The 15,156-nt window shown below is 45.2% G+C and overlaps 1 protein-coding gene across 2 annotated transcripts in view; it reads left to right on the top strand.

Annotated features, from left to right (window-relative positions):
• The window catches only part of HDAC5 (histone deacetylase 5), a 168,768-nt gene that overhangs the window by 59,235 nt on the left and 94,377 nt on the right, over positions 1–15,156 (top strand). For both annotated transcript variants that reach the window (XM_082271251.1, XM_082271250.1), the window contains exon 2: positions 831–1,002. In XM_082271251.1, the coding sequence (XP_082127377.1) occupies positions 954–1,002 (49 nt within the window). In that variant the 5' untranslated portion in view covers positions 831–953. The remainder of the gene's footprint in view (positions 1–830; positions 1,003–15,156) is intronic.

Below are 15,156 nucleotides of genomic sequence, written 5' to 3'. Positions count from 1 at the left end.
ACCTGTATAGGATTTTAAAGTATCGCCTATGTGCGCACGCAATTTTAACGTTTGACACGTTTGCTATCTATTTACTCAGCGCAATTTCATCTTTTATATTTTATCCAAAAAAACTGGGTAATTTATTGTGCTTATGTGCCCTAAAATTAACTTTAGTGTATTTTTTACTGAAATTTTGCGTTTTTATAAACTGTTACACACATAATAATTGGAACTACCACCATTTTATTCTCTAGGGTGTCTGCTTTCAGAAAATATATAATGTTTGGGGGTTTTAATTAAACTTCAGGCCTAACATTATTTTTTAATCATGTAAGCAAAAATTGTTAAAAATTAAAATGGTGGCTCCAGGCCTCCAGCTGGTGGATGTAAAAAAAAAAACTGATGTAAAAATGGATGAAAAACTGATGTTAACTGAATCTGTTTTTTCTTTAAAAAAAAAAAACGTGATTGAACCAGTGACGCCCATGTGAAAGGGGCTGTAATGATGTAGTAATGATTACAGAGCTGTGCTATTTTGTATCTTTTCTATCTCCCCAGAGTTCGGCTTTAAGGTATTTTTAAATAATAACTCCATACATGGGGTCCCATTATTTCCTATATCCTGCGGTCCCCCTTATATCAGTCCTCAGTGGGTTCTTTTCTCTTATGAAGCATCTGTGTAATTCATTCTGAAGATGTCGACCTTGCACCCAAGGGGGATAATTACTGGTGCTCGTTCGTTGCATGATCTGCTTACGAATCACTGATGTTTCCTTTCAACTTTTTACCGTGAAGACATTCAAAGGGGGATTGCTGATCGCAGCTCCTGTCTCTTCTTCTCGTTGCAGGGCAGCGCCAGCTGAGAGATGTGCATGGAGAACTGAGCCTCCTGGAAGCGCCATCTTTGCCCCGGCCAGTCAGTCAAGACCTGGGCTTTGAAGATCCAGGAAGGGGGTCTTAGTCCCCTCTTCATGTCTGTCCAGCCTTTGGACATCAGGATGAACCTTCCTAGCCAATCTGGTGAGTGATCGGTCATAGAATACTTGTAGTAGGGGGGAATTTTGTCTTTAGTGGGGGGGGGGAATTGTGTCTTGATGGCCTCATTGAGGACAGTAGACTGGTGACCAATAGAGACTGATTCCCACCTTGTTACATACTTTTATTATTTGTTGATTTTGTCAGTACTGTAGATCCGTTGCATTCCCACTTGACAGCCCAGTTTATTCTGCAGCAAAATCCATGGTAGCGTTCTTACAGTTCAGGTCCATCATTCTTGCGTAGGTGAGAATTACGTACCCAGGCCCTGAACACGCATAGGAATGCCACGGGTCACTCTAGAATCTGCAAACTGCCCCCTGGGATTTTTACATCACTCATCCCAAGAGGCAGATTGCATGCGCAGAAAGGGTGCGGATGTCTCCCAGTTTACTGTTTGAGGAGTGTGTGTAAGCAGGTAGGGCAGTGTAGGTCCCCTTTAATGGTAAAGGTAAGGAGCTCCTATAAAAGCCAGGGAGGCAGGAGGGTGAGGGGCAACTGGGAAGAAGAGAGGAGGAAGGAAAGTCAGGCTGATGTTCAACTGTACCCCCCCAGGGGAGAGCAGGGCATTATGGGGGATCCTCTTTTAGGGAGCTGAGGCAAGGACATTCCACAGCAGAGTGGGAGGTGAGACTGTTGGGACTTGGTTTGCCCATTTTCCCTCCCATGAGAAGACTAGCCACTGGAAAGAGTGTAGGCCGGGCATGTCCAACCAGCGGCCTGAGGGCCACATGCGGCCCAGAACCGCAGGCAATGCGGCCCACTGCTCCTGACGATTTTTTTTTTGCTGGGAAGGAAGTCGGGTCGGGGGCATGGCCACAGCAACTTCCAACTAACGGTAGGCAGAGGCTGCCTCAGATGGTGGTGGGGGGGGGGGGGGGGCGAGCATGTGCAGCGTTTCTGACTCCTACCACCATGACCACTTCAAATCACTGAAGTGGTCATGGTGGTTAGAGTGTTCCTTTATTATCTCTCAGAAGAAGTAAGCCTCTGTATACTAATTCCATTTCATTTGATCATCCTCTAGTTCTGTTAAATTAGTGCGGGGGGCGCGGCAGCGCGGGAAGGGCGCGGAGGCATTTTATTACTTGTATACCTTAACTATAGTATATATTTTATATGCGGCCCGAGAAAATTTCTCTACACTCAATGTGGCCCAGAGAAGCCAAAAGGTTGGACACCCATGGTGTAGGCCAAACCCTCTAATTGAGGGATCCACTTAAGACCGAATCACGTATCTGCACGTCATTTAACTTTATACAGGGATGATGCCTGCAGCTACAGTCAGTATTAAAGGGTAAGTTCAACTTTTCACAAAAAAATAAAATGATGAACTAACTCTATATATCATGGCAGCCCTTCTGGACCCCGCTGCACATAGCGGCCACAATGTCTGGAGCTGCCTGTGTAGCGGTCTATACACCATACACTGCAGGTCACAGCCCCGAAGTGTGAATCCACCATAATGTTCGCAATGGGAAGAGTTAATTTATCAGCGCAGTCACAGTGACGTGCTAACCATTGAGAAGCGCATCTGAGGCTTCTTCCAAAAGAAAAAGTCACTTCCTATTGGTCAGTGTGGTCATTGATTTTCTGTGTTTGATTTTGACAGGCTGCTGGCAGCGGGCTGTACATACACTAGAGTTTGGCCGACCACCCCCCGGTTTGGTTTGCACCAGAGCTCCCAAACATATAAAAAATTCAGACCTGAGCCGCAAACTCTGGTAAAGTCTATGGGACCTGAACTTGAAAAAATCAAAAGTCCCCAATATGAAAGCTTATATGTCCTAGGAGACAGGTATCAATGCAATGTATCAAAACATTTTTTTAAAAAGATTGTTTTTACAGGAGCAGTGATTTTAATGATGCTTAAAGTGAAACAATAAAAATGAAAAATACCTTTAAATATAGTTCCTGGAGGGTCCCCGTAGTCTGCCTGTAAAGTGGCTCATCTGTACCATGTATAGAACCTGCTGCAGCAAAACTGACATTTATAAAGAAAAAAATTACATTTAAATTGCCCTCCATACAATAGGCTTGCTGGCAATAGAAAAATGACCCTGGTATGGATTTTAAGGGGAACCCCACACCAGGGGAGTGAGGAAGTTACGAGACGTGACGTAACGTGTAGGGTGTGGCCGGAGCAGGCGGTGGACCGGAAGTGATGTGAGAGGCGACATTGCCTGTGTTTTTATAATTAAATGCCGTTTAACTTTTTCTTTGATGTAAGCGCCTATTTGTCTTTTAGTAAATGGTGACTTTTTAAACAATTTTACACTATGGAAGGCATATTGTCTATTGTATTCTAATATATGGACCTGAGAGGCCAGCGATATCCCAGGAGTTAAGACTCTCTAGCCAAGCACAGAGGAGACATAGATGGAGGATTTTCCCATGGAAGGATAACCAAATCTATACTGATACCCTATTGTAATGCTTTTGTTATATGGAAGTGAGGTGAGAGTTCTGTGAGCACCGAGGTGACTGGTGGAAGCACAGAGGTTTATTGACCATACGTAAGGGAGAACAGAGCACTAAAGTGGATTATTTAACAGCACTGGGACATTTCCATAGCTACCTAGTAGCTAGCTACATTTGTTTAGTAATATATCTTTGATTCACAACACCTTTATTTTGCTCACGGTTGATTTGTATAATTTATGTGATGTTTTGAACCACTTGTTTTGCATTCATTCACACAGGAACTGCGCAACACCACCCACATTTTAATATTCTATAGAGCGTGTAGTTGTGAACACATTAGGTTTTTGCGCAATCCTTTCTTTATAATTACGTTTTGTGTTTTTTTTTTTTTTTTAGCTTCTAGCAGCAATATTAGTACTACAATTTAGTATTTCACTAGAACCACCTGGTAGCGCAGGGTATAACACTTAGTAGGGGTACTCATTCACATAGGGCCAGGATCTGGGGGCCCCCTTGTTAAAGGGGGCTTCCAGATTCCGATAAGCCCCCTGCCCGCAGACCCCGACAACCATAGCGGAGGGTTGTGGAGAAGAGGCCCTTGTCCCCATCAACATTTGGACAAGGTGCTTTCAGGGGGGCAGAGCCCCTGCCCCAAGGCATCCCCTGTGTTGAGGGCCTGTTTCAAATGTCATTGTCTAGTATATAAGTAAGGGCCTGGACATGCACTTTTAGGCTCTGAGGAAGAGGCTAGGCCTCGAAAGGCGTTAACCTTCAAGAATCGAAGGGACTACTCATCCTCGGATACCTTTACTGAGGACTGCGTTCCTTTTGTGACATGCTTTTAAGTCTCGGTTCACACTAGGTCGCTCCGACTTCGGGGGCGACCTGTGAAGTCGTGTGCACCGCGACTTCGGCGCGACTTGCACGGACTTCATATAATGAATGTCTATGCAAGTCGCTCCGAGGTCGCCCCGAAGTAGTGCAGGACCCTTTTTCTAAGTCGGAGCGACTTGTGTCGCTCCTATTAGAACGGGTCCTGTAGCACTGCATGGACCGCGACAGACCGCGACTTGTCAGGCTGACAAGTCGCCTGACAAGTTGCGGTAGTGTGAATGGACACTAACAAGAACTCGTTTGAGTATTTTTAATCCTTATTTTTAAATAAACCATCCAAATGATAATGCACTAGGCCGGTGCGCCCTTGTGTTTGTTTGTTGTTGAGGGCCTGTTGCCTGCTATGGTTTTGGGGGGGGGGGCTTGCTCAGCCTGCATGCTCGGATAAGGGTCTGGTATGAATTTTAGGGGTGAACACAAGCCATTTTTTTTTATTCCAGTATGGGGCTTCCTTTAAAATCTATACCAGACCCAAAGGGGCTAATATGGATGGGGGGGGACCCCACGCTGTTTTTTTTTCTTCACATTTTTCTATTGCCGGCAATGTTTTTTTCTTTATTTTCATTCAGCTGTCAGCGGGGAAGCCAGTTGACAGCTGATGACTCACCGTTGTTAAAGCGGAGTTCCGGGCACAAAATCGATATTTTTTTTTGTGCCCCTCCGCTAGTTAGACATCACCTGAAAAGGAATTGGATAGTTAGGTTTTTTTTTTTTGTTTACTCACCTTGTAATTGAAGATCGTAAATACTCACCTCAGAGTACTTCCTCCCTCAGCGCCGCGGCTCACCCGTCACTTCCTGTCTCGCGATGATTCCTGGGAGCTGAACGTCATCGCTCCCAGGAATCAATGCGACGGCACCGGCCCCGCTCGTCACTTCCGGGCGACGCCGCACCGGAAGTGACGAGAGGGGCCGGTGCAGGCGCATTCTGGGACAAGAAGACGCGGAAGAAGACACAGAAGAGGACCGCGCCAGCTTCAGCTGCCCACAAGAGAGATGGAAACGCTGTGGAAGAAATTTTATAAGTAAGTATTTCTTCTAAAAGGTAAGTACGAACCGGGACAGATCAGAGGCTAGCCATTGTGGAATGTGCTAGCCCTGACTGTCCCGGGGGTATGTTTATTGAAAAATGACTTCTGTGCCCGGAACTCCGTTTTAAGGACGTCGCGGCCGGCTTTCCTGTCCACTTCTTAACAACCAACTCTTCACTATGCCCTGAATGGCCAAAGCTATGCCCAGTCAGGGATTAGAATGCACTGTGCAGTGCATTGTAGGGGCACTCAGTGGGCGAACATCCTGCCGACCGCCCCGCAAATTTAGGTGTGTTCGCCAAACAGGCGATGTTCGGGCCAAACTTATGCTCAGTCCAAACCGCTCGCCCCAACACTACATACCACCAGTGACTTCTGACACCCATTTTTGTTTAGGCTGTGCGGGCAAATGTGCCCATGAGCATGAGACCTTATTAAGGTGACCTTGTGTACATGATGGACCTTCATTCCAGCTACCATTTCTTTTTCACCATCATGCATGGTTAGTTTTCCTAGGCAGCACGTAAAGGGAGGATAGGAATGCCGGAACTTTATGGACGTTCACTTTGTTTCAACTATTTACTAGATGCTGTCGCTTCCTTTATAAATCTCCAGACCAAAAGTACTCTCCATAGTAGTCATAGAATGCCTTTGTATGTATATAGGGCCCCTAGCATTTTTGCAGGACTAGAAAGGACTCTGCCGTCTATCAGGGCTGATTGATATGTAGGAAAAAAGACATTTTTAGGTTGCACTGGCATTTTTTGTCTTATAGTCAATCGTTCTTCTAAGACAGAAGTGGTGTCTGATGGTTTTGTCTAGATCCTGTAAAACCGTCTCATTTTCTGGGTAGAAATAAAAATTGGTACAAATCAAATTATAGAAAATGCCATTGGGATTTTTTATTTTATGTAGCCTGTTTCTATTCATTTTACCTTTTCTTTTTTTTATTTTTAAGTTGTTGTCAGGTCTGTAGAGGCTAAGAGAAACGTGTGTTGCCAACAGTCACAAGTTAAGGAACTTAGTAATGTAATTGTGGAGTCAGTATCACACTGCTGAGTAGTTTGTATAGTAGCTGTCAGTACCCTATTTGTCCACTAGAGGCCAGTTTTTACCAGTGACCCATAACCCTAATGTAGCGTTAAGTGCATACACGTGTACTTGTGACTTGAGGGGCATCTATACTGGTTGGCCTGTGTTTTATTACCTCTTATGTTCTTTCATCTACTTCTTCCTAAGCTGTGCCACATAAGTCTGAGATAACAGCGCAAACAGAAATAATCATGGCTTTATCTGAATACAGTGGGGAAGGATTAGAACCCCTGTCAGATTTTTATTGCTGTCTTTGTTGTCACAATGGGAGGAAGTGATGGGATTTTCTCTTCTTTTCGACCTTCCAGGACCCACCTCCCACATGCAGTACATAAAAATTTCAAGCCGCTCATTTAAAAAAAAAAACAACAACTTTATTGCTACCAGACAAGCGAGCAAAGGAGGAAGCAAGTTAGGTACCTCAAACATATCCTTCCCCATCCGATATGGCTCTGTTTAATCCGCATTTCACCTACAATACAGGTTTACCCATAGTTTAAGCAAGCAAGCTAGAAAACTTACACATATCCCTTTCCCATCTGACAAGTCTACACTACTGATGTGTTTTACCCATATTACATCTCTACTCATAGTATAAGTGAGCAAAGGAGCAAGCAAGCTAGGATACTCAGCTATATCTTTCCCCATCTGACATGTCTACACTTCTGATGCATTTCACCTACAACACAGGCATACTCTAAGCTAGCAAAGGAGAAAGCAAGTTAGTAGGTTACTCAGACATATCCTTTCCCCTCTGATATGAATCCAAAGTTGACGCATTTCACCCAAACTACAGGCTTATTGATAGTCTAAGCAAGCAAAGGAGCAAGCCAGCTAGGTTACTCAGCTATATCCTTCTCCTATTCCATATGACTCCAGAACTGACATGTTTCACCCATAACACAGCCTACCTTATAGTGTAAGCAAGCAAAGGATCAGGTAGCTAGGTAACTCAGACATATCCTTCCCATCTAAAATGTCTCCGCCCTAACATGTTTTGTCCATGATGCAGGTTTACTCATAGTCTAAGTGAGCAGAGGAGCAAGCAAGCTAGGTCACTCAGACATATCTTTCCCCATCCGGTGTGACCCTGTTTCCAATGCATTTCACTAAAAATAAGGGCTTACTCATAATCTAGGCAAGCAAAGGAGCAAGAAAGGTAGGTCACTCAGCTACGTCCTTCCCCTATTCCATATGACTTCATAACTGACGCGTTTCACCCATAATACGGCCTTACTTATAGTCTGAGCAAGCAAATGATCAGACAAGCTAGGTCACTCAGAAACATCCCTCTCATCTAAAATGTCTCCGCCCTAACATGTTTCGCCCATGATGCAGGTTTACTCATAGTCCAAGTGAGCAAAGAAGCAAGCAAGCTAGGTCACTCAGACATATCTTTCCCCATTTGGTGTGACTCTGTTTCCAATGCATTTCACCCCAAAATACAGGCTTTCTCATATTCTAAGCAAGCAAAAAAGCAGGGTAGGTCATTTAGACATATCTTTCCCAAATACGGTGTGTCTCTGTTTCCAATGCATTTCACTCAAAATACCGGCTTACTCATAGTCTAAGCAAGCAAAGGAGCAAGCAAGGTAGGACACTCAGGCATATACTTCCCCATCTGGCATGACTCTGCTTCCAACAAATTTCACCCACAACATGGCTTATTCATAGTCTAAGCTGCAAAGGAGCAAGCAGGTAGGTCACTCAGTTCTATCCTTCCCTTATTCTATATGCCTTAATATAGGTGTGCACAGGCTCATGCATTAGGGTGTGCACCTCAAAGCTCAAACACATATGTGTGCATGTGTATATATACTAGGGATCGACCGATTATCGGCAAAGCCGATATATCGGGGGCCGATATGCACTTTCCCCGATATATCGTAATCAGCCCCTGAGGTTACCGATATTGCCGATATTTCGGGAAAATGCTTGTACCGGAGTGATGCCTGAAGCTAGAGGCATCAGCCCCGGTATCGGCATCCATAGCCGACGGTCGGCTGTCTTGTAATGACAACCGATGTGGCTGTCATTACAAGGACATCCCTTCCCCCTCCCCCTTCTTTCGCGGTTCGCCTGGGTCTCCCAATCGGGAGACCTGGGCAACCAGCCTGCATGACCGCCGAAGAGAAGACCCGGTCAAAGCCGCATTCGGCTCTGATCGGGTCTCCGTGTAAAAACTCGGAAGTGATGTCATGACATCACTTCCGGGTACTTGGCACCATATTAAAAAAAATGACAGCATTCAAAACAGCCAAACTTGGCATTTTGAATGCTTTTAAGTGCCTAGGAGGGGTTTGGGGTCTTTTAGACCCCCAGATCCCTCCACAAGAGTACCTGTCAAAAAAAAAACAAAAAAAAAGTTTTTTTTAATGTACGAAAACATCGGCCAATATCGGCCGATACAGATATGCATTAACCAAAATATCGGTATCGGTAATAAAAAATGATATCGGTCGATCACTAATATATACTGATGGTGTCGGTAGGGCAGAGATTGGTCAGTAGTTTTTATTTGTTTTATTTTTTATTATATTTTACAATTTAATTTTTTTACAAATTTTTTAGGAGCCCGGTTAGGGGGCTTTGCTGAAAATCAAGGGTTTAAACAGGGGAAATCTGCGACACACAGGGTTATTAGGGTGTGTCCAGGCAAATTAGGGTGTGTCCTATGTGCCTTAACAAATGACATGTTTCACCCATAATACAGCCTTACTTATAGTCTGAGCCAGCAAAGGATCAGGCAAGCTAGGTCATTCAGACATATCCTTCCTATCTAAAATGCCTCCGCTCTAACATGTTTCGCCCACGATGCAGGCTTACTCATAGTCTAAGTGAGCAATGGATCAGACAAGCTAGGTCACTCAGACATATTCTTCCTATCTAAAATGTTTCCAACCTAGCATGTTTCGCCCATGATGCAGGTTTATTCATAGTCTAAGTGAGCAGAGGAGCAAGCAAGCTAGGTCACTCAGACATATTCTTCCCCATCTAGCGTGACTCTGCCTACAACGCATTTCACCCACAATACGGACTTACTCATAGTCTAAGCAAGCAAAGGAGCAAACAAGGTAGGTCACTCAGGCATATCCTTCCCGATCTGTCATGACTATTTTCAACAGATTTCACCCACAATACGGGCTTATTCATAGTCCAAGCAAGTAAAAGAGACAAACACGCCAGATACGCAATTTCCTTGGGTGGAGAAATCTTTTGCTTATATTGTCAATCACCTATCATAAGTCCTGCCACATGGGAGGAAGTGGAGGGAGTCATATGCTCCTTTTATTTTTTTTTGTTTCGGCCAAAAAGACTTGAGGGGGAACCAGCAAAGGAAAGGTAAGTAGCAATGGGACTGCCATTAAAGTTAATCCTTTGCTTTTCCCTGCATGGGCAATGGTTCATGTTAAGGGTGTGTCTAAAGATGGTGAATGCAACGTTTCGGAGTCATGCAGAACCCCTTAGTCATGCATGAGACGAAGGGGTCCTGCATGACTCCGAAACGTTGCACTTATCCTGATGTGATGTGATCTCTTTGCAATAAAAAGTTTCTTTGGACTGCTGTGCAAGATCCATGGTGTGCTGACGAACAGGTATGTTTATCTGTGATAGATCCGGTGTCCAGCTGGTGATCGCTGCAGCACCCACAACAGATGTGCCTATACCCAGGAGGGTGTGTGATGGGAATAAGAATTATTCTAAAGATAGTGAATGTCTCATGACATACAGAAAGGAGAAGGGGGCAGCATGGGAAATATGTCAGCTTAGGGTGGACTGACCCTTTAAGAGACAAATACAATCACGAGTCAAAGCAGAAGTTACATCATTCAGTAAGCAAAATGCGTAAAAGGTCCATTCCTGCAGTGTTAGGATTGGCGTCTCTTTGCTTTCATGACATGGCATTGTTATAGGACATGTAACGGTGACCTCCAGCGTGCATAGTTTTATTATCTCTGGATGATAATATTTAATTTTAGGCCTGACCTTGGAAAGAGTTTTGTCTGAGGGACCCAGAAGAAGAAATATACTTATATTAGCTTGTGACTTTTTCCTCCGGTTTATTCTGCTCTGGAGTGGAGCCTGTGCTATTTATTTGGTAATAATAACAGTACCTAAAGTCCAATTGTGCAGAGTCTTAAAGCTTGTTACACATCCTGAGTAGAAAAGCCTATCCCCTGCCAGCATACTGCTGAAAAGGACCCTTTTTCTCTGTGTGGAAGCAGTGGTCTCTCAGCAGCATGCCCCCTGCAAGTCAGAGCTAGAACCAGAGCCGTCTTTAACACATGGCAAAAGGGGCAGCTGCCCCGGACCCAGTCATTGTCGCGGGGGCCAAAAGCAGCTGCCCCTTGAGCCCACACTGCCCGCATATAGTTGATAAGTGGATTTGGGTAGGTCACTCAGCTATATCCTTCCCATATTCCATATGACTTCACAACTGACATGTTTCACCCATAATACGGCCTTAGTTATAGTCTGAGCAAGCAAAGGATCAGACAAGCTAGGTCATTCAGAAATATATCCTTCCCATCTAAAAAATGTCTCCCCACTAACATGTTTCACCCATAAAGCAGGTTTACTCATAGTCTAAGTGAGCAAAGAAGCAAACAAGATAGGTCACTCAGCTATATCCTTCCCATATTCCATATGACTTCACAACTGACACTTTTCACTGATAATACTGCCTTATGTATAGTCTGATAAGTGGATTTAGGAGGGCCCAAGAAAATGACTGCCCAGGGTCCAATCAATATTAAAGACGGCCCAAGCTAGAACTCTTCATTCATCAGGGAGATTGTACTTTGCTGATTGCAGAGCTTTAGTTGTGACTCAGCAGGAGGTAAGCTGGACCTCTACAGAGAGACTACTGTTTCCACACAGAGAACAACTGTCCTTTTCTGCAGCATGCTGAAAGGGGACAAGTATTTCTATTCAGACCTTTCTACGTGTGTGGAATCTGTGATCTCTCTGCAGAGGTCCGACACCAGTCAGAACCAGAGCTCTCCAATCAACAGGGAGCATTAGCTTTGCTGATTGCAAAGCTATAGGCCTGGCTCAGTAGAAGGGGGGTCGGACCTCTGCAGAGAGATCACTGCTTCCCAACAGAGAGCAAATGTCCTTCTCTGTAGCATGCTGGAAGGCTGTAGCTGCTTAAAAAAGTGAAAGCCAGAGATAGCCAGGCAGTTGGCATTTCCAATGGAAGGATAGCAATGACAGCCTCCATATTCTCGCAAAACAGTTATATTAAGGACATTGAAGCAGGAGAAGTGAGTTTCCTTGGTGGGAGGGTCCAGAGTCAGATACTGGTAAGAGAAGATATTGCTGTAATAAGCCAGTCAGCTGGTTCCATTTTCAATTTGTAAAAGGCAGCAGTTTAGAAATTGGATGAAAGATTTAGCAATTAGAAATACTTTTTGAAAGATAAATAGTGCATCTTATATACAACTATTAGATCAGACCAAAATGAGGGACAAATAAGGAGGGAAGAGGGATGGAGGGACTTTTTCAAATCAGGGACAGTCCCTGGAAATCAGGGACAGTTGGGAACTATGGACTTTTAATATAAGGGATTCCTGAGGCCTAAACAAGAGCTTAACTCACCCCCCTATCTGTTATTTTAACATCATTGGGGGTCAGCTGCCACTTTTGGTTTGAGTAGTGGCCCAATGATGATGTACATGTGCCACGCTGCACAATCTGGGGGGGGGGGGGGGGCGGTCAGCTGCCCCTTTTGGGTTTAGGCAGTGGCCCCACGATGATATGCATTTGCCATGCTGCACCATCCGGGGGACGGTCAGCTGCCTCTTTTGGGTTAAGCAGTGGCCCCATGATGATATGCAAGTGCCACGCTGCACCATCCTGGGGCAGTCAGCTGCCTCTTTTGGGTTATGTAGTGGCCCCACGATGATATGCATATGCCACACTGCACCCTCTGGGGGCAGTCAGCTGCCTCTTTTGGCTTAAGCAGTGGCCCCATGATGATATGCATGTGCCACACTGCACCATCCGGGGTGTGGTCAGCTGCCTCTTTTGGGTTAGGCAGTGGCCCCATGATGATATGCATATGCCACGCTGCACCCACCGGGGGCAGTCAGCTGCCTCTTTTGGCTTAAGCAGTTGCCCCATGATGATATGCATGTGCCACGCTGTACCAACTGGGGGTGGTCAGCTGCCTCTTTTGGGTTAAGCAGTGGCCCCTTGATGATTTGCATGTGCCACACTGCACCATCCAGGGGTGGTCAGCTGCCTCTTTTGGGTTAAGCAGTGGCCCCTTGATGATTTGCATGTGCCACACTGCACCATCCAGGGGTGGTCAGCTGCCTCTTTTGGGTTAAGCAGTGGCCCTATGATGATATGCATGTGCCATGCTGCAGCAACCAGGGATGCAGCTAGTTCCTTTTTTTGGGTTGAGCAGTGGCCCCATGATGATGTACATGTGCCACACTGCGCCATCTGGGGGGGGGGGGGGGGGGTGGTTAGGTCAGCTGCCACTGTTGGGTTGAGCAGTGGCCCCATAATGATGTACGTGTCATGCTGCACCATCCAGTATGCCAAATACCATGAATCTCACCTATGCTTTACCATGTTAATAATAACTTGGAAAGCTGTTTTACATATTATTAAAATATTGTTAAAATATCTGGTGATCCTGCCATGAAGGTCCTTGTTCAGGCACTTCCTGTTATAAGCTGACAACACTCTGCCCCTGTCTTTCAATTAAGCCCCGTGTTGTCACATGAGTTTCTAAAGGAGACTGCAATTGGACTGCTTCAACACACATTACACAGGCATGAGCCACTAATGTCATTATCAGGAAACCCACCTGGGGAAATGCTATGCAACCATCAATGGAATACTTGCAGCTGGGAAGTGGCTGCTAAGAGGCTGCAGGAAATGAGCAGGACGGGGATGCATTAAATGATAAAAAAAAAGATGAAAAGATATTTTATTTAAAAAAGGCATTTTCTTGGGTGCCTAAAGAAACTAAATGCCATTCACATAGGGTTTACATCTACTTTAAAGTAGAAGTCATTGTAGTAGCTTTTGTACCGTGCCTTTAGCAGGCTAATGCACAGATCCCTACATTTAAAGCTGAAGTTGAATCTGCTTAAATTTTGCCTTTCCTAATTCTTCATTCCCCGCCCACCAACATGCAAATCACATTCCATTCTTTATTTTAGACAGGTGATGTCATCACTGGGTCTCTGTGCTTCTATATGTCATGCAGGCAGCACCTTGCCACAGTACTCCTTTTAAGTCTTCTCAGCAAACAGTGGGCTGGCTCTTGGGAGGAGTTATGCAAATATTAAAACGCCTTTATGTGCGGAGGTCAGTCTGAAAGAGTGGGCGTTCCCAAAGTGTATTTGCAAGAAAACCATGCTGGGTAATATCCACTGAGCCTCCATGATTGGAAGAACTAGAATCCAATGAATGGAAGGGGCGGGCCATGACAGTAAGGTTCCTTCACACTAGCAGGTGGGGCGGTAAAAGCCTGTGGTTGAGACATGGTTTTGCTGCCCCCCTGTGTTCGGTTTGCTCTTCAGACTTGTTTGAACAAGCCCTTGGTCTGGGTTAGGAAAGAGTTGGATGATGCTGGGCATTTAAATGATTGTACGGTAACCCCTATGGTAATAGGCGTTGGATGGCAGTCCGTAGTGCCAAGCTCGGGGCCGAATTATTTGCACCTCTCCCCGGGGTGGATGGAGGGGCATTTTCCTGTCACTTCTATCTCAGCGATACATCTCTGCCTTTCATTTCTGATCACCCTGCCTGAGAAGTGCTGGCACAGGTCAGGCATTATTTTAATGACATGTTTCTGGAATGAGGTCTGGGCTATATATACCCGCGCTGTGTCTAATAATAAGCACATCTTGCTATTTGTGTGGGGAATTCGGAGTGACATCTTAATGACACTGTGCAGAGTCGCTCCCCAGCTCTTACCTAGGCTCTCGTCTGTATTTTCTCCGGGCGGTAAAAATAGACCTGTTTGGTGCTTACGGCATTATTAAGGCCTTATAGACAGTAACAGGATGAAAGGGCAAGGAGAAGAGACATGTCTTATTTTTACCGGGTTCTATTCAGAGGGATGGGATTGGAGGTAAACACTGCATGAACAGTGGGTGATAACCCGAAATCCTGCTCTAAAGTCATTTAAATCAATCTGAAGGCACTACAGTGAGAGAAGTGGCAGAGAGATGTGGGGACTGGCTCCTCACTTTCATATGGATAGGTTTGTTTTTTTTTTTGTTTCGGATGGGGTTAAAGCCTCTGTCAGTTTTTACTTTCTGTGTCCTGAAATTTCCCTTTACCTAAAGATGCAACAGGCAGTGAGAAGATGCAACAGGTAGCAAGTTGAGGACAATACAGCCAACCAGTGCCGGGACAAGGTCATCCAGCGCCCAGGGCAAAGATGCCAAACTGCGCTCCCTCCTTCCCTTACGGTTAGGATCAGGGCACCCAAATCACTGCAAAAAACCATTGCGCCCAGGGCAGCCATTCCTCCTGCCCTCCCCTTGTCCCAGCCCCGCAGCCAACTTTCCATAACCTTTTTACCCTAAGGGGACCCTTGAAATAATTTTTTAAGCCATAAGGAACCCCTGCTGAAGATTAATTCATGAGGGGTCAGTGGGAAGAATGTCCCTTACATTGGTGGTCAGAGGAAAGAATGCTCCTTTCATTGGTGGTCAGTGGGAAGAATG

Source organism: Pelophylax lessonae (assembly GCF_965119305.1).
Source record: "Pelophylax lessonae genome assembly, chromosome: 11".
Taxonomy (NCBI): Eukaryota; Metazoa; Chordata; class Amphibia; order Anura; family Ranidae; genus Pelophylax; species Pelophylax lessonae.
This window is presented reverse-complemented; position numbering and strand designations above follow the sequence as displayed.